Consider the following 19,032-nt stretch of genomic DNA (forward strand, 5'->3'; position numbering starts at 1 on the left):
TACTATACTATGACGTTTTTTATGAAATTTTGAGGTCGAAAAAAATTTTGACATTTTTTGGCCGAAAAAAACGCCATACTATACTATGACGTTTTTTATGACTTTTGGAGGTCGAAAAAAATCTTGACTTTTTTTGGCCGAAAAAAACGCCTTACTATACTATGACGTTTTTTATGACTTTTGGAGGTCGAAAAAAATTTTGACATTTTTTGTCCGATTTTGACGCCTTACTAGACTATGACGTTTTTTATGACATTTTGAGGTCAAAAATTTTTGTCACTTTTTTTGTCCGATATTGATGCCTTACTATACTATGACGTTTTTTATGAAATTTTGAGGTCGAAAAAAATTTTGACTTTTTTGGCCGAAAAAAACGCCTTACTATACTATGACGTTTTTTATGACTTTTGGAGGTCGAAAAATTTTTTGACTTTTTTTGCCCGAAAAAAACGCCTTACTATACTATGACGTTTTTTATGACTTTTGGAGGTCGAAAAAAACTTTGACTTTTTTTGTCCGATTTTGACGCCTTACTAGACTGACGTTTTTTATGACATTTTGAGGTCAAAAATTTTTGTCACTTTTTTTGTCCGATATTGACGCCTTACTATACTATGACGTTTTTTATGACATTTTGAGGTCAAATTTTTTTTTGACTTTTTTTGCCCGAAAAAAACTATACTATGATGTTTTTTATGACATTTTGAGGTCAAAAATTTTTTTGACTTTATTTGTCCGATTTTGACGCCTTACTATACTATGACGTTTTTTATGACATTTTGAGGTCAAAAAATTTTTTGACTTTTTTTGCCCGAAAAAAACGCCTTACTATACTATGACGTTTTTTATGACATTTTGAGGTCAAAAAAAATGTTGACTTTTTTTGCCCCAAAAAAATGCCTTACTATACTGTGACGTTTTTTATGACATTTTGAGGTCAAAAATTTTTTTGACTTTTTTTGTCCAATTTTGACGCCTTACTATACTATGACGTTTTTTATGACATTTTGAGGTCAAAATTTTTTTTGACTTTTTTTACCCGAAAAAAACGCCATACTATACTATGACGTTTTTTCTTACATTTTGAGGTCAAAAAATTTTTTGACTTTTTTTGTCCGATTTTGACGCCTTACTATACTATGACGTTTTTTATGACATTTTGAGGTCAAAAAATTTTTTGACTTTTTTTACCCGAAAAAAACGCCTTACTATACTATGACGTTTTTTATGACATTTTGAGGTCAAAAAAATTTTTGACTTTTTTTGTCCGATTTTGACGCCTTACTATACTATGACGTTTTTTATGACGTTTTGAGGTCAAAATTTTTTTTGACTTTTTTTGCCCAAAAAAAACGCCATACTATACTATGACGTTTTTTATGAAATTTTGAGGTCGAAAAAAATTTTTTGGCCGAAAAAAACGGCATACTATACTTTGACGTTTTTTATGAAATTTTGAGGTCGAAAATTTTTTTGACTTTTTTTGGCCGATTTTGACGCCTTACTATACTATGACGTTTTTTAGGACATTTTGAGGTCGAAAAAAATTTTGACTTTTTTTGGCCGAAAAAAACGCCATACTATACTATGACGTTTTTTATGAAATTTTGAGGTCGAAAAAAGGTTTGACTTTTTTTGGCTGATTTTGACGCCTTACTATACTATGACGTTTTTTATGACATTTTGAGGTCGAAAAAAATTTTGACTTTTTTTGGCTGATTTTGACGCCTTACTATACTATGACGTTTTTTATGAAATTTTGAGGTCGAAAAAAATTTTGACTTTTTTTGGCCGAAAAAAACGCCATACTATACTATGACGTTTTTTATGAAATTTTGAGGTCGAAAAAAATTTTGACTTTTTTTGGCCGAAAAAAACGCCATACTATACTATGACGTTTTTTCTTACATTTTGAGGTCGAAAAAAATTTTGACTTTTTTTGCCCGAAAAAAACGCCATACTATGACGTTTTTTATGAAATTTTGAGGTCGAAAAAATTTTTGACTTTTTTTGGCCGAAAAAAACGCCATACTATACTATGACGTTTTTTATGAAATTTTGAGGTGGAAAAAATTTTTGACATTTTTTGGCCGAAAAAAACGCCATACTATACTATGACGTTTTTTATGACTTTTGGAGGTCGAAAAAAATCTTGACTTTTTTTGGCCGAAAAAAACGCCTTACTATACTACGATGTTTTTTATGACTTTTGGAGGTCGAAAAAAATTTTGACATTTTTTGTCCGATTTTGACGCCTTACTATACTATGACGTTTTTTATGAAATTTTGAGGTCGAAAAAAATTTGACTTTTTTTGGCCGAAAAAAACGCCATACTATACTATGACGTTTTTTATGAAATTTTGAGGTCGAAAAATTTTTTGACTTTTTTTGGCCGATTTTGACGCCTTACTATACTATGATGTTTTTTAGGACATTTTGAGGTCGAAAAAAATTTTGACTTTTTTTGGCCGAAAAAAACGCCATACTATACTATGACGTTTTTTATGAAATTTTGATGTCGAAAAAAATTTTGACTTTTTTTGGCCGAAAAAAACGCCATACTATACTATGACGTTTTTTATGAAATTTTGAGGTCGAAAAAAATTTTGACTTTTTTTGGCCGAAAAAAACGCCATACTATACTATGACGTTTTTTATGAAATTTTGAGGTCGAAAAAATTTTTGACTTTTTTGGCCGAAAAAAACGCCTTACTATACTATGACGTTTTTTATGACTTTTGGAGGTCGAAAAATTTTTTGACTTTTTTTGGCCGAAAAAAACGCCTTACTATACTATGACGTTTTTTATGACTTTTGGAGGTCGAAAAAAATTTTGACATTTTTTGTCCGATTTTGACGCCTTACTATACTATGACGTTTTTTATGAAATTTTGAGGTCGAAAAAAATTTGACTTTTTTTGGCCGAAAAAAACGCCATACTATACTATGACGTTTTTTATGAAATTTTGAGGTCGAAAAATTTTTTGACTTTTTTTGGCCGATTTTGACGCCTTACTATACTATGATGTTTTTTAGGACATTTTGAGGTCGAAAAAAATTTTGACTTTTTTTGGCCGAAAAAAACGCCATACTATACTATGACGTTTTTTATGAAATTTTGATGTCGAAAAAAATTTTGACTTTTTTTGGCCGAAAAAAACGCCATACTATACTATGACGTTTTTTATGAAATTTTGAGGTCGAAAAAAATTTTGACTTTTTTTGGCCGAAAAAAACGCCATACTATACTATGACGTTTTTTATGAAATTTTGAGGTCGAAAAAATTTTTGACTTTTTTGGCCGAAAAAAACGCCTTACTATACTATGACGTTTTTTATGACTTTTGGAGGTCGAAAAATTTTTTGACTTTTTTTGGCCGAAAAAAACGCCTTACTATACTATGACGTTTTTTATGACTTTTGGAGGTCGAAAAAAACTTTGACTTTTTTGTCCGATTTTGACGCCTTACTAGACTATGACGTTTTTTATGACATTTTGAGGTCAAAAATTTTTGTCACTTTTTTTGTCCGATATTGACGCCTTACTATACTATGACGTTTTTTATGAAATTTTGAGGTCGAAAAAAATTTTGACTTTTTTTGGCCGAAAAAAACGCCATACTATACTATGACGTTTTTTATGAAATTTTGAGGTCGAAAAAATTTTTGACTTTTTTTGGCCGAAAAAAACGCCATACTATACTATGACGTTTTTTATGAAATTTTGAGGTCGAAAAAAAATTTGACTTTTTTTGGCCGAAAAAAACGCCATACTATACTATGACGTTTTTTATGACATTTTGAGGTCAAAAATTTTTTTCACTTTTTTTGTCCGATATTGACGCCTTACTATACTATGACGTTTTTTATGACATTTTGAGGTCGAAAAAAAGTTTGACTTTTTTCGGCCGAAAAAAACGCCATACTATACTATGACGTTTTTTATGAAATTTTGAGGTCGAAAAAAAGTTTGACTTTTTTTGGCCGAAAAAAACGCCATACTATACTATGACGTTTTTAATGAAATTTTGAGGTCGAAAATTTTTTTCACTTTTGTTGTCCGATATTGACGCCTTACTATACTATGACGTTTTTTATGACATTTTGAGGTCGAAAAAAATTTTGACTTTTTTTGGCCGAAAAAAACGCCATACTATACTATGACGTTTTTTATGACATTTTGAGGTCGAAAAAAATTTTGACTTTTTTTGGCCGAAAAAAACGCCATACTATACTATGACATTTTTTATGAAATTTTGAGGTCGAAAATTTTTTTGACTTTTTTTGTCCGATTTTGACGCCTTACTATACTATGACGTTTTTTATGACATTTTGAGGTCAAAATTTTTTTTGACTTTTTTTGGCCCGAAAAAAACACATTATACTATGACGTTTTTTATGACTTTTGGAGGTCGAAAAAAACGTTGACTTTTTTTGTCCGATTTTGACGCCTTACTAGACTATGACGTTTTTTATGACATTTTGAGGTCAAAAATTGTCACTTTTTTTGTCCGATATTGACGCCTTACTATACTATGACGTTTTTTATGAAATTTTGAGGTCGAAAAAAATTTTGACTTTTTTTGGCCGAAAAAAACGCCATACTATACTATGACGTTTTTTATGAAATTTTGAGGTCGAAAAAAAATTTGACTTTTTTTGGCCGAAAAAAACGCCATACTATACTATGACGTTTTTTATGACATTTTGAGGTCAAAAATTTTTTTCACTTTTTTTGTCCGATATTGACGCCTTACTATACTATGACGTTTTTTATGACATTTTGAGGTCGAAAAAAAGTTTGACTTTTTTCGGCCGAAAAAAACGCCATACTATACTATGACGTTTTTTATGAAATTTTGAGGTCGAAAAAAACTTTGACTTTTTTTGGCCGAAAAAAACGCCATACTATACTATGACGTTTTTTATGACATTTTGAGGTCAAAAATTTTTTTCACTTTTGTTGTCCGATATTGACGCCTTACTATACTATGACGTTTTTAATGAAATTTTGAGGTCGAAAAAAATTTTGACTTTTTTTGGCCGATTTTGACGCCTTACTATACTATGACGTTTTTTATGAAATTTTGAGGTCGAAAAAAATTTTGACTTTTTTTGGCCGAAAAAAACGCCAGACTATACTATGACGTTTTTTATGAAATTTTGAGGTCGAAAAAAAGTTTGACTTTTTTTGGCCGATTTTGACGCCTTACTATACTATGACGTTTTTTAGGACATTTTGAGGTCGAAAAAAATGTTGACTTTTTTTGGCCGAAAAAAACGCCATACTATACTATGACGTTTTTTATGACATTTTGAGGTCTAAAATTTTTTTTACTTTTTTTGTCCGATTTTGACGCCTTACTATAATATGATGTTTTTTATGAAATTTTGAGGTCGAAAAAAATTTTGACTTTTTTTGGCCGAAAAAAACGCCATACTATACTATGACGTTTTTTATGAAATTTTGAGGTCGAAAAAATTTTTGACATTTTTTGGCTGAAAAAAAGGCCATACTATACTATGACGTTTTTTATGAAATTTTGAGGCCAAAAAAATTTTGACTTTTTTTGGCTGATTTTAACGCCTTACTATACTATGACGTTTTTTATGAAATTTTGAGGTCGAAAAAAAGTTTGACTTTTTTTGGCCGAAAAAAACGCCATACTATACTATGACGTTTTTTATGACATTTTGAGGTCAAAAATTTTTTTGACTTTTTTTACTCGAAAAAAACGCCATACTATACTATGACGTTTTTTCTGACATTTTCAGGTCAAAATTTTTTTTGACTTTTTCTGCCCGAAAAAAACGCCTTACTATACTATGACGTTTTTTCTGACGTTTTGAGGTCAAAAAAATTTTTGACTTTTTTTGTCCGATTTTGACGCCTTACTATACTATGACGTTTTTAATGACATTTTGAGGTCAAAAAAAATTTTGACTTTTTTTGCCCGAAAAAAACGCCTTACTATACTATGACGTTTTTTTATGACATTTTATGACATTTTGAGGCCAAAAAATTTTTTTGACTTTTTTTGGCCGATTTTGACGCCTTACTATACTATGATGTTTTTTTTATGACATTTTATGACATTTTGAGGTCAAAAAAATTTTTGACTTTTTTTGGCCGATTTGGACGCCTTACTATACTATGACGTTTTTTATGACATTTTGAGGCCAAAAAAAATTTTGAATTTTTTTGGCTGATTTTTGACGCCTTACTATACTATGACGTTTTTTATGACATTTTGAGGTCAAAAAAATTCACATCACAGCCCTCCAGGCGATGATGGTGAGTTATCTAACATTAAATTCTATTTTAGACACTAGCACCATAAAAATTACATCACTGTGTTCCTCAAAGTCGTGTGGCTTTGATGGTTAGGTTGGTTTGGCGATATCATGTTTTGTTTTTGCGTAAATAGCAGTAGTTCGGCAGGCCCAATTCGGCAGAAAAGGAGCTCGTCAGAGCACCTGTGAGCTGCCTTGGCGGAGGGAAGGCTCTTCCCCATTGCAACCGTTAGTGCAAGAGCAGGCTTAGCCATGGCTCTCTCTCTCTCTGTAATAACTCTACATCTCTCTGTCTTTGTAATTAGAACTGTAGCAGAGCTATAGGGGTCCTTTTGACACACACAGACACACTCACACAGACACACACAGTCAGACACGGTCAATACTGACACAGGCACACAGACTCACACAGACACAGACACACACGCAGTCAATTTTATTTTTCTTGAATTTCTTTCTTCATCTCTGACACAGGGTAAGCAGAGTCCTCCTCCCACCTGAGGCGGTTCTTGAGAGAGTTGACCTCCCGGGTAAGACCCTCACTGGCCTCTGTGGCGTCGTCCAGCTCCCTCTGCAGCTTCCTGCGGGAGGCGTTGGCCCTGGTGGCTTCCTCCTCCGCCTCCTCCAACTGACGCTTCAGCTGCTTCATACGAGAGTTGGCTTTCTCCATCTGACAGAAAGACGGATATGTGGCGAGACAGTGAGAGGTTGTAGATGGTTGGTAGAATAACCATCCGAAGTAGAAGCAAACCTTTCCATGCGTATCACTTTGCTCGTCATGAGTCAATACCTGCTCCTTGTACTGGTCGGCATGACGACGCTCATCCTCTACCTGCATCATCACCTCCTTCAGCTTCTTCTCTGTGCGACGGACGATTTTGTTGGCTGCTGCTCTCTCCCTGCAAGTTTAAATCAGACTTTAACAAACTAGTAAAATGTGCTAAATCTTAGCCACAGGACTCACACAAGCGTCATCTACCATTGTTCATGTCTCAAAGCTAATGTCAGAATCATTTATCGATTTATCGACCTTTGCATGTATCCTACTACCTGAACAGGAAATCTCAACAACTTTTCATCACTTGTCCTAAAATATTTACTCCAATGGAAGAAGAATGTTCAAAACAGAAGAAAGCGGGAGAGCTGGACACTTACTTGACCTCCTGCTCCAGCTGCTCCTCCAGCTGCAAGATCTTGGCCTCCTGGGCAGCAATGGACGCCTTAAACTTTGACTTGACAGCCCCTTCCAGCTCTGCCAGCTTAGCTTTCAAATCCTGCATTTATGATATGCAACTGTTAGGATCATGAGCATTAAATATGATGAGACGTACTTTTCATTTAAAGTAATCTGAACATGTTAAAGAACAACCGAGCAGGACGTGTGTGTGTGTGTACAAATAAACAAACAATAAAGCTTATCAAAATAACTAAGTTAGCAAATAATAATTACAAAATAAAGACAGGCAAGATTTTACCAAACTGAAAAAGTAATTCATGAGTCACGTCAAACAGTCCAGACAGAATTCCTATAACAGGCACTGACCATCTGCCCTGGCAGAGGTGTGAAGTCAAAGCTCGCTGACGCAGATGGAAACATTAGAAACGCAGTTTCTCTAATGTGAGGCAAGAAAAAAAGTCCTGACACTGGCAATGAGCTCAACCCCTGTGTGTGTGTGTGTGTGTGTGTGTGTATACATGTATGTGTGTATATATATATATACACACACACATATACATATACATATTTATATATGGTAATGTGTCTAACTATACAAGACCTTGTTCTGCCGTTCCATCTGTTGTCGAGCATTCTCACTCTTCTGTGCAGCGCTACGCTCTCCCGCCAACTCTGTGTTCAGGTTTTCGACCTGAGAGAGAGAGAGAGAGAGAGAGAGAGAGATGAGAGAGGGAGACATGTTGATACAAAGTGTAAATTTGTGTACTTAATGTGCTGAGAATTTTAACACAGTTAACACAGATAATTTGCTAAAACTGCTGAAAAACTGTCAGTGAATGTGTGTAGTCAGTCTACCTGCATGGTGGTCTTTCTGAAACGGTCGTTGAGCATCTCCATGTTGCCCTGCTCCTCCTCCAGCTCCTCCTCCAGCTGGGCGATACGAGCCTCCAGCCTCCTCTTCTCCTCCAGCATTGACGACCTGACACACAGATTTCTGTTACATCTCTTATCTTCACTCCAGTCTACTGATTGCTGAGCCCATAATTTAGCCTAGGACCCCAAAACAAACAAGCTGCTCTCACTGAAGTTACAAAAACCTGAACAAAATAATCACAAAGTGTCTAAAACCTGTCAAATATTCACATGAAAACTGTTCTAGAAATTGGTACAAACAAGGTGACACTGACTTTCCAGAGACGCTGTTGGATATCTCATCGGCAAGCTCGTCCCTCTCCTGTTCAGCATGTCGACGGGCTCTCTCTGAAGCTGCGTGGTCCTACACAAACACACACATTTGAGTAATTCATTCCACCATTTTCATATTTGCATGCCTTTTAACTTCATGAATAACAGACAGAACATGTCAAATACAATTAGGTAATCTCTAGTTCAAAACTATTAAAGAATTGAAATAAAGGTAAAAATCAGCATCTCAACCTCCTGTAGCTGTAAGATTTCAGCTTCTAGACTCTTCAGTTTCTTCTCGTTCTCCTTGGACTGGGTGAAGATCTCATCCCTGGAGGCTCTGGCCTCCTCCAGCTCCCTCTGATAGTCCTTCATCTGAGCCTGCATGAGGACAAAAACAATGTGGACCAAGTCAGAGGGTGACACAGCAGAAAAGTCACCACTCAGGCTCTACCGAGGTATCATGAAAGACATGAGCCAACACAAACTGGTGAAATGTCAGCTCCAGCAGGAATACATTTCACTTTTTAACATCAAAGGATGAGGTGTTACGCAGGAAACAGGTGTGTGTTTGTGGGGTGTGTACCTGTAGTTTCCGGAGCTGTTTGACAGCCTCTTCCCTGCCTTTGTTGGCGGCTTCGATCTGTCCCTCCAGCTCGTTCAGGTCCATCTCCAGCTTCTTCTTGGCAGCGACAGACAGAGTTCTCTGCTTCCTCTCATCCTCCAACTCTGCCTCCATTTCACGCACCTGCAGGGAAAAAACAAAAAAAAACAAACAAAAAAAAACAACAAAACAAAACAGCATGACTGGTTAAATTCCAGCATTTCAGCACTCAATGCATGAGCAGTGTGGATTTCAAAGCAAATATAAAACATATGGAGACAATCCATCATGGTCACTTCAGCCATGTGCCATGAGTACCTGTTTGACCAGTGCCCTCTTCTTCTCCTCTCCTTGCTCATCTCTGGCCTGCATGTCTCGGTCAAACTGGGCCTTCATGGCCTGCATGTTGACCTCCAGACGCAGCTTGGCGTCTTCTGTGGCCTGCAGCTCATCCTCCAGCTCCTCCAGCTGAGTTCTCATCTCCTCCACCTGTTGCTCCAGCATGCGCTTGGACTTCTCCAGTTCATGGACCTGTCAGGATACACGAGACCACGTAACATGTCAGCAAAACAAGTTGGATCCCTCGTGTGATTTCCAGAATAAGTACTGAGAAGTTTTAAAAAAAAAACACATGAAAGGTTTATCATTTCAGAGGTCACTCACATTCTTCCCTACGTCATCCTTGGAGCTCATCAGGTCCTCCATCTCAGCACGTAGCTGCTTATTAAACCGCTCCAGTTCCTCTTTAGCCTCCAAGGCCTCTTCCAGAGCTCTGGCCATAGACAGAGCCTTGGTCTCCTTTTCTCTGGCCTCAGCCTCTGCACGGTCACGCTCCTCTGCGTAACGTGCTGAGACAGTCTTCTCCTCAGCCAGCATCTATGCACACAGAGAATTAATGGCCTTTAATACACTGACCTCAGTCTGTCATTTCTCAAACCTTTTCTTTGGTGATCAAGTGTACCTGGTCAAACTTCTTCTGCTTCTTCTCCAGGTTGGACACAATCTGTCTTTGGTGGTCCAGTTCCACCATCAGGTCATCCAGCTCCTGCTGTAGTCGGTTCTTGGTCTTCTCCATCTTGTCCATGGCCATGGTCTTCTCCTCCAGGCGCTGGCTGGTCAGTTCCATGTCCTTCTGGAGTTTCTTCTTCACCTCCTCCAGGCCCTCCATTGCCCCCACATCCTCCTCCAGCTTCTTCTTTGTCTCAAACAGCTACAGGAGTGACATTTTTTTTTTTTTTTAAATCAGTGAATCCATAAAAATAATACATTCTGAAGTCATCATCTTGCTTTCCACAGACTGTTTGAGTTGACTGAGACTCAAATACAATTTCACTCAACTTACCTTCAATAAAAGAACACAACAAACCCTTTATCTTAGACCACGTATGGTGTTACAATCTGCTTCATCTCCTGTGCTTTTAATTTTACTTAACACTCACTGATGTTTGGCAAATGGCCACTAATGTGAACTCTTATCCACATATCTCAAGCTGACTTAGATTCTCAATTCATTTCATTTGCTCCAAGGTCTCACTGCTTTACAGCTATCTGCATGCTGCTCTGTGCATCAGCGACAGGTGTTCACAGCTGGGAAACAGCTGTAAACGTTTGCCTGGCCCTTCTCTTGACACTCAGTTGAGCATCAGTAGCACGAGAAAGGTGCCTTATACATGTATGTTTGTGTGTAAGACCCGGAGATGTATCTATGTATGTATATGCCATTGACCTACGACTGCATGTTTATGAGACTAATACATTTTTGTATATATGAATATGAACCGTACCTGAGCTTGCAGTGACTGCAGCTGTTTCTCCAGGTTGCGTCGTGCCTCCTCCTCCTCCTCCTGCTGCTCCATCAAGGTGTTCTTGTCCACCTCCAGCTGGCGGATTTGGCCGCTGAGGTTCAGTTTCTGACGAGTCTCTTCCTGCCGCAACTCCTAGAAACCAGACCACAAACAGAAATGATGATCAGACAAAAGAAAAGCAGGAGGACCTGTGTGTCACACCTGTTATCTGCTAATTAGTGAGGTGTGATCACAAAGCAAGAACACATTTTTAAAAGCATAAAAATGAACGCAAGGTGCATTTTCACACATGGTCTGATCTTTTTAGTTCTGAACAGTTAGATGAGAACATTTTCTTTCAGACAGGGAAAGCTGCCTGGTAGGTTCATTAATTAGATAAAGCTCGAGAGAACGTTGACTTGCCAACTTCTGTGTAGTATTTAACTGTGCATGGATGTTACATGAATGAGCATTTGTTTTTCTGTTATGTCTTGATGTTCACATTATTCTCGTGACCTTGATCTCATTGTATATTTTGGAAACACCCCCATCACCCTGGTGTTTGGACTTCAGATTTTATTATATGGTGAGAATTATTTGATGCCTTTGTAATTTATCCAGTGTACCTGCACAGACTGTAGAAAATGAAATAATGTGATTCTAGATCATGTTTCCTTTTAACTTTTTTCTAGTTTTAACTTGTTTTGGCAGGAAGACTGGGGTTGATGTCATTCACACCTCTGAATCTTGCAGTTTGCTGTTCAGGTTGTCGACTTCCTTGGCCAGTTTAACGCCTTTCTTCTCTGCCTCCTCCAGCAAAGCGGAAATGTTGTCCAGCTCGGCCTAACAAAACACAAATAGGCTTATAAATAAACTAATCCAAAGCATGCCACAAAACTGGGTAAATGCTGATGCAAAGACCTGCTTTTGTTTTTAACTGTCCGTAGAGGTATTTACCTGGAGTTTGTGTGAACGCTCAGCCAGCTCTGCCTTGGCCCTCTCTCCCTCAGTGGCCCTGGCCATAAACTCCTGTAGCTGGGCCTCCAGTTTCTTCCTCTTGTGTTCTGACTCCGTCTTTGCTTGCTGCAGACCCTTCACCTCACAAGCCATTTCTCTGTTGTCACTCTCAAGACTCTGCTTGTTCTTCTCCAGGTTGGCCTTGAACTGCAGAGTACAAATAATAATATTTAGTGACAGAAGGCTTCTGTGAAATGTTCTGAATTTAGACTGTATGTATGTATGTATGTAGGCAAATACCAGCCCTTCAAGGGTGACCAGGTGCCACCCACTCACCCTCTTGGCTTGTTCCAGCTGCTCGGACAGTTCTTCCAGCGCTGTGGCGTGCCTCTGTCTCATCTCTTGGATCTGAGCCTCGTGGTTTTTGGTCTCCTCATCTATGGCCTTCTTCAGCTCTGCCACCTCTTGCTCTCGCTTGGTTCTGGAATTCAGACAGAAGGGAGAGGGTTAAAAGGAGAGAACATCTTCTAGGATACAATACAAAAACATCTTAACCCACAGGTTTTATTGCTCCTATTGACTTCATAAAATCCCACTTAACTGTCCACTAAGCAGTGAGCCATGAGCATATTATATACCACAGGCAGAGATGAGGAGTGGGCGACAGAGGTCTGTTAAGTTCCCCCTTTATCATAATTGATGAACCAGTTTTAAGCAAGTACCTGAGTTCCTGCTGGGCGGCAGTGGTATCCAACGTGTCCTCCAGCTCCGTCTTCAGAGCCTCAAGCTCCTCACTCAGGTCCCTCTTGAGTTTTTCAGCTTTACTTCGACACATCTTCTCTGACTCCAGATCCTCCTGAAGCTCAACTAGCTGAGCCTGCAGTTCCCGAACCTGCTTCAGGGCGTTGTTCTTCTGGAGGGCCTCCTCGTCACTCCTGGTTGGAGAAACATAAGCACACAAATTAGTTTTACCAGAGTAGACCCTAATCACTCAACTTATTAATGACAACAACTGAAACATCTCCTTAGCTTAGACCTTAATCTGAGTATCTGGATTTCTAAAGATTTCTTTGACAAAAAACGTATATCTTAAAGAAACTCAGTGTGTTTGTTTTATAATTTTAATATTCTGCTTTTACTATAAGAATCTTTGAGGATATTTTGGTCTTCTGATATTTGGTTCTTGTGCTCACAAGAACATAGAATATGTTTTTGCACAGTTCAAGTGACACTTCAAAATCATTTCAGGTCTTAGATCATCACCAGAAAACCCCCACTTTAGCTCTTTCAAATTCCACAACTTTACTGCTCATACACAGTTAACTTCAATGGCTTCCACTTCAGCTAATACTGTCCTTCAGTTTAGAAACTTGAAATGAAATTAATTTGTCAGGAATACAGCTCAATTACTCACTCACACTTCACCTTAAATTTAAACTCTCACAGACTGGCAAGAGTATTTCAGTTGTTTAAAATTAAGTTCTTAGATTTGGTATTTTAGTATTTTTTCTGTGATGTAAATTTACTGCATGCAATTATATGAACTTTTATTCTCTATCTAAGGTAATGACAAGAACATTATATGAAAGGCAAAGTAAGGATGTCTTTTTTATTTCTTTAGCTGAAATGAGGCCACCAGTGCACACAGGGTGGCAGTGTGGTGAACCCTTTACTGCTAAAGCTGTCCAAACAAAGATGTGTGTGAGTGTGTCTGTGTGTGTAATTCATGCTGGCTGCAAAACTCCAGTAACATTCCTTTCTTATACAGAAACCCACTGATTAAACACACAAGGTTATAATGATTCAGTTATATAATTAACACAACAACACCACCACTTTGATTAAAGGCGCTAATGATTCTTGTATAAAAGTAATCCCCCCCCTTTCCAAACAAAGTTGATACAATTGCTCTCTGCATAGCTGCTGAATTCAAAATGAGGCACATCAAGCGTAATGAAAGCTTAATTATTTGGGGCTGTGACTAAACTGATGATTTGTGTGTGTGAAATCAGTCAGACAGATGTTTACCACTGACTTCTGTAGTCTTGCCTATTGGCCTGGTTAGAGGTGGAAACTACAGAGGAGTCATATTAAAACCATCTGACCTTCAGAGCAATGACCTCCACAGCTGTATGCCGTTCTTTGACGGATGACAGATAAATAAGGGAAATAATTAAAAATGACTCCAAATGTGTGGAAAATCAGGATAAATAGAGGGGTGAGCTAAATGAAAAAAATATTTTGAAGCTCAGTTCAGAGAGGGAAGACACAGGCCTTTCCCAGCCACAACACAAAAATCCCCAAAAGAGAAAAAAAGGCTTGTTAGCAGTTTCTCCTCCACTGTGAAATGATGGCCTGATTTAGTCCAGCTCTTCATTGCTTCATGTGGAAAAACTACTGCAAAACCCAGGACTGAGAGCATCACTCAACATCAATTTGCCTGTAATCAGACACGGCTGCCTCCAAGATGAAAGGTCTTAGCCAGCGCCGCTGAAGGGAAACACTGCAGCTGGAAGCAGTGAGCAAGGGAACAGAGAAAAAAGGACAGAGGCAAGTGGAGTGTGTACGTGTGCTGAAACAGTGGCTGCAGCTGCTGATGAGGACGTTAGCTGCTTTAGTCAGAGCTCAGAGTTGGCTCTGCGTTCGTCTGTGCGTTGTCTTTGTTTGAATGTCTATTTCAGGTCCTCGTATTGACTTAGCTCTGCCACAGTGGAGTGCAGCTGTCATGGAAATGGGATGTACTGAACTAGTGAGAGGATGTGTGTAAAGTTGTATGTTACACACTGAAATAAGCAACACCGCTAACAGTAATATTTTACCACAGACTTTTAGGTTTGTAGTGATGTGAGCTGAGAGGAGTACATCTGCCTGGTAGTAGCTGTAAATATATACTTCAGTGTACTGTATCCTTCAGCAAAAAGCTCAAATATTGTGAAATTGGCTTATTTCCATCAGATGCTTCTATTTTTTGTAAACGGGCACTGAACAGCAAATTAAGGGACATTACTGCATTTGCTTCATCATGTTAGTTTGTTAATAGCCAATGTACCTAGAGGAAGTGAAAGGAAATGTCCAACCTGTGTCATAATATTTAAGTATCAAGCTGAACCACGAGTTTTGTTCATGAGTTTCCCAGTCAGGATTCATGCTCACTAGTTTTTTAATTATATTTCAATGATGTCTTCAAACCTTTAAGAATCTAAGACCCAATATCAAAAGTTAAGGTTTGAAAAATTCCACCAGGTAAACAAAATAGATGATTATTTCTCTATATATCAAAGCAGCTCAGCAGCTGTGTTTTATTACATGCAAAGATTATGGCTCAAAGATTTAAGCTTGTTAAGCATGATAGTACACTATCACTGCTAACAGGCTCATGTTTGGATTTTATTTATCAGTGTTTTATTTTTCGCAGGTGTCTGCTTTAGTCCTTTCTGTTTTGACACTTGTTTGTACTTTTTTTTTTTTTTTTTTATGTCTATGACTGACCTGGCCAGAGCAGCCAACAGCTCCTCTTCCTTCTTGGTCAGCTGGATCTTCAGCTCCTCTATCTGGACCTGAAGCTCAACGATTTGGTCCTGCAGGTCGGTCGTCTCAGCATCCAGTTTGCGTTTGGCCTTCTCCAGCTCCTGGCGGGTTTTCTCCTCTTTCTTTAAACGCTCTGAAGGGAGGCACAAATTAATCACATGTATCATACACAAGATTCATAAACAAAACTTCATGAAACGTGGCAAAGTCAGGAGTTACAGGGGGGTCATACAAGGCTCAAAGAGGTCACGGAAAGTGACAAACCACAAACACCTTATTGCTGACAGCCTGACACAGCTAAGAGTAATCAGATTAACTGCTTTGCAGCTCATTAAGTCATTGTACAGCTGTAATCAGTAAATTTACCCAGCTGCTCATAGACAGTCTGCATGTCCTATATCTGACCTTTGTGTTGTTCCTATCTAACATAAAACTGTCATTGTTCCTTTTTCTGCAAGAAAATTTCATTTAAGGGCAAAGTCTACACTTAACCTCGGTTTGCACTTTCAACTGATGCCTATCCATCTATTTTGCGTCTGTCCTACTCTCCATGTTCTCTATTCTTGGACACAAAATGGAGCTAGTAACCGTAGCTGGAAAGTCCCTTACCCTCCAGGTCAACCATCATCATCTCCTGCTTGTTCTTGACTTTGCCAAGGTTCTTTGCCTTTTCCTCCTCCTCGGTCAGCTGGGAGGTCATCTCACCAATCCTGTCCTCCAGTAGCTTCTTCTCCTGTTGGGTAGAATCAAAGTGTGGGTTAGACTGAAGGCTTAACGACAGTCTGTGTCACAGACTGGTGAGTAAAACCATTAAAAACACACAATTTCATCTTTTTTTTTTATACAAGTATCTATCCCATCATATGCCTCACCCATGATTTTACTATTAATGACCTAAACTTAAAGAACTTGCCCTGCTGTGTGCTTCTTGTTTCTTACCTTGAGGAACTTGGAGTTTTGGTCCTCCAGCAGCAGAATGTCCTCCTCCATCTTCTTGATTTTGGCCTCAGCTGTCACTTTATCCAGCTGCAGCTTCTGTCTTGCAGCCTCCTCCTCATCGAGCTGCTCTTCCAGATCCTGTAGAGAGGAAAACACACATATATATAAATATCCAATACCAATATACTTCAATACGGTTGAAGTCTGAACACTTAATTTTATAAGCAGATGAAAGACTGACACATAAAACTCTTTAAAGATATTTATCTGCAACATTAAATATTTATGACTAAATAAGCAACAATCAAAGTAAAGAAATTAAAGTATTATATTGAGTCTGATTGGATATTTTTGGAATATTCAGCTACACATGAATAAAGACTGGACAAATCAGTATTGGAAATACCCCACTGAACAAACAACCAACTCAACATATTTTTGGATTAGAATAACATTAGGAAAGAGGATATTTTGAATTGGCTGTAAAAGAATTACAATGAAGAGAAAAAAGATTATTTTTACAGCATAAAAAGATCAGTAAAACTAGCTAAAGACAAGGGAGAATGAAGTTAACTATTGAAAAAGGGACCTTCAAATTCAAATTGTTTGAAGAGAACTGAAGACGCCTATAGGATGAGAGGTGAGAGGTCCAGCTGACTTCCATTCTACTCTCATGTCATTCATCCAAGGAGGACAGTCAGTCATACAATGACCTGTATGACTGACTATCTTCACTGACACAATCCGTTTGTGTTCTGAAGACTATGTACTGAAACAAACATGCTTTCTCCAAACCTCATTAACTCCAGCACATAACTGTGGTATCTTCATTCTGACCTCAAGTTATAAACAGGAGGGTTGTTTGTGTAAATAAGCTATAAACCTGGATGTGTGACTGCATCTTCTTCTTCTCATTCTGCAGGCTTTGGTTCCTCTCCTCCTCTTCCTCCACCCTAGACTCCAGGTCATGAAGGATCTCCTCCAATTCTTGCTTCCTAGAAAGGAGACGAACTCTCATCTCCTCGGCCTCAGCAAACAGCTCTGTCTCTGCGTGGAGTTGCTCTGCTAGAATATTCTTCTCTTCGAGGAGCTGGAGAGAGGGAATAGTTTGAAAAAAAAAATGCACCCAGCCTTCTTACCTTCCTTCATTACACAAGGTGAATTAATGTACTTTCAATAACATGTTTACCTGTTGGTGTTTCCTCTCCATTTCCACCAGCTCATTCTCCACCTTGAGCTGCCTCTCCTTCACCTTTATCAGCTCCTCATCTTTGGCCTGCAGCTCCTCCTCCTGCCTGGTGACCTGCAGCAGAGGCTTCACCTGAGAGAAAAAAAAATGAAAATATCTTAATTCAAGGTCCATTTACCTGCCTGTTCTGGAGGATTTCATTGTCAGCAGATGGTGAAAAAGGACTGTTCAAAACAGAAGCAAACTGAAATTGTTAACTAGATTTTAAACATAGATAAAAAAAATATGCAAATTCACCCTCTTCTTAACTGTACAAGGAATGTTTGAAACCCTAGAAGAACTTAACCTTCTTTCTTCTTGCCACTTTGAAAGTGGAAGTAATCAGCTGTGTGGTTTGAGAGCAAAGCTACTCATTAGAATTGAGACTTTTAACTCAAATTTATGTATTCAAGGTAGAGGTAGACTTAAATGTCATGCAAAACTTCTTTAGTAACCTTGGCATATTGACCCCATCTCAAGAAATAACCTTGAGGCACCCATCCCCCAGGAGGAAATTCTGGGTGGCCTGGATGAGCTCCCATCAGATTTTCTTTTTTTGTTGTAAAGAAATTTTCTGCTGAACTGAATTCTTTTTTAGGTTTAGGGTTTTGTGATTCTTTTGACTTAGCTGCAGTTCCTCCTTCATTCAGCTCCCTGTTGCTGAAAAAAAGATAAAGGAGTTGAGCATAAGGTCTCGCTATATGGAGACGATTTTCTTCTGTTAGTCTCAAAACAGATGCCCTCACTGTATTGGAGCTTTTCAGTCAGTTTTAGTCAGGATATAAACATTTCCTAAATAAAAGCAAACTCTTTCCAATTAATAAGGGAGCCCTTAAACCTAATTGTACAAATTTTCTATTGAAGGCAGTGAGAGACCATTTCAACTATCTTAGGATTTGTGCCACTTGAGAATTTAAACTTATTTAAATCACATTTCTTCAATCTATTCAATCAGGCAAAACAAGTTTTATCTAAATAGTCCCCTCTGTCTTTGTCCCTTGTTGGAAGAACAAATTCAATTAAAATGACACAGACTTCAAAGTTTCTCTGTCCCAATGTCTCCCTATTCTCATCCCCAAATCCTTGACTCTTTAATATATCCTATATTGGAAATGGTAAACACCCTCAGTTACAGAAACCGTTTCTTCAAAGACTCAAGCAGGTGGGGGGAATGCCTAATTTTCACTACTACTACTGGATAGCAAATATTCACTGTTTAATGTATTGGATAAATTCCTTCCCTGAACCCTGGGTAACAATGGAGGTCTGTACTGGAGGCCCTATTTAGTTAAATTCTGGACATCAGTCAAACTATTTCAGAAACTCCTCACCACC

The 19,032-nt window shown here is 38.0% G+C and overlaps 1 protein-coding gene across 1 annotated transcript in view; it reads right to left on the bottom strand.

Moving 5' to 3' along the window:
• LOC121180139 (myosin-10-like) overlaps nt 1-19,032 on the bottom strand; it is an 84,210-nt gene that overhangs the window by 24,913 nt on the left and 40,265 nt on the right. The window contains exons 23-43 of the mRNA XM_041035305.1: nt 17,659-17,790; nt 17,353-17,559; nt 16,470-16,607; nt 16,140-16,263; nt 15,492-15,663; nt 12,725-12,937; nt 12,339-12,483; nt 12,003-12,209; nt 11,784-11,888; nt 11,046-11,198; nt 10,223-10,471; nt 9,925-10,137; nt 9,580-9,792; nt 9,244-9,405; nt 8,910-9,038; nt 8,660-8,748; nt 8,328-8,451; nt 8,074-8,163; nt 7,451-7,569; nt 7,086-7,194; nt 6,793-6,965 (exon numbers count right to left, since the gene is read on the bottom strand). Coding sequence (XP_040891239.1) covers nt 6,793-6,965; nt 7,086-7,194; nt 7,451-7,569; nt 8,074-8,163; nt 8,328-8,451; nt 8,660-8,748; nt 8,910-9,038; nt 9,244-9,405; nt 9,580-9,792; nt 9,925-10,137; nt 10,223-10,471; nt 11,046-11,198; nt 11,784-11,888; nt 12,003-12,209; nt 12,339-12,483; nt 12,725-12,937; nt 15,492-15,663; nt 16,140-16,263; nt 16,470-16,607; nt 17,353-17,559; nt 17,659-17,790 — 3,266 coding nt within the window. The remainder of the gene's footprint in view (nt 1-6,792; nt 6,966-7,085; nt 7,195-7,450; nt 7,570-8,073; nt 8,164-8,327; nt 8,452-8,659; nt 8,749-8,909; nt 9,039-9,243; nt 9,406-9,579; nt 9,793-9,924; nt 10,138-10,222; nt 10,472-11,045; nt 11,199-11,783; nt 11,889-12,002; nt 12,210-12,338; nt 12,484-12,724; nt 12,938-15,491; nt 15,664-16,139; nt 16,264-16,469; nt 16,608-17,352; nt 17,560-17,658; nt 17,791-19,032) is intronic.

The sequence above is a fragment of the Toxotes jaculatrix genome, chromosome 4 (genome assembly GCF_017976425.1).
Source record: "Toxotes jaculatrix isolate fToxJac2 chromosome 4, fToxJac2.pri, whole genome shotgun sequence".
Taxonomy (NCBI): Eukaryota; Metazoa; Chordata; class Actinopteri; family Toxotidae; genus Toxotes; species Toxotes jaculatrix.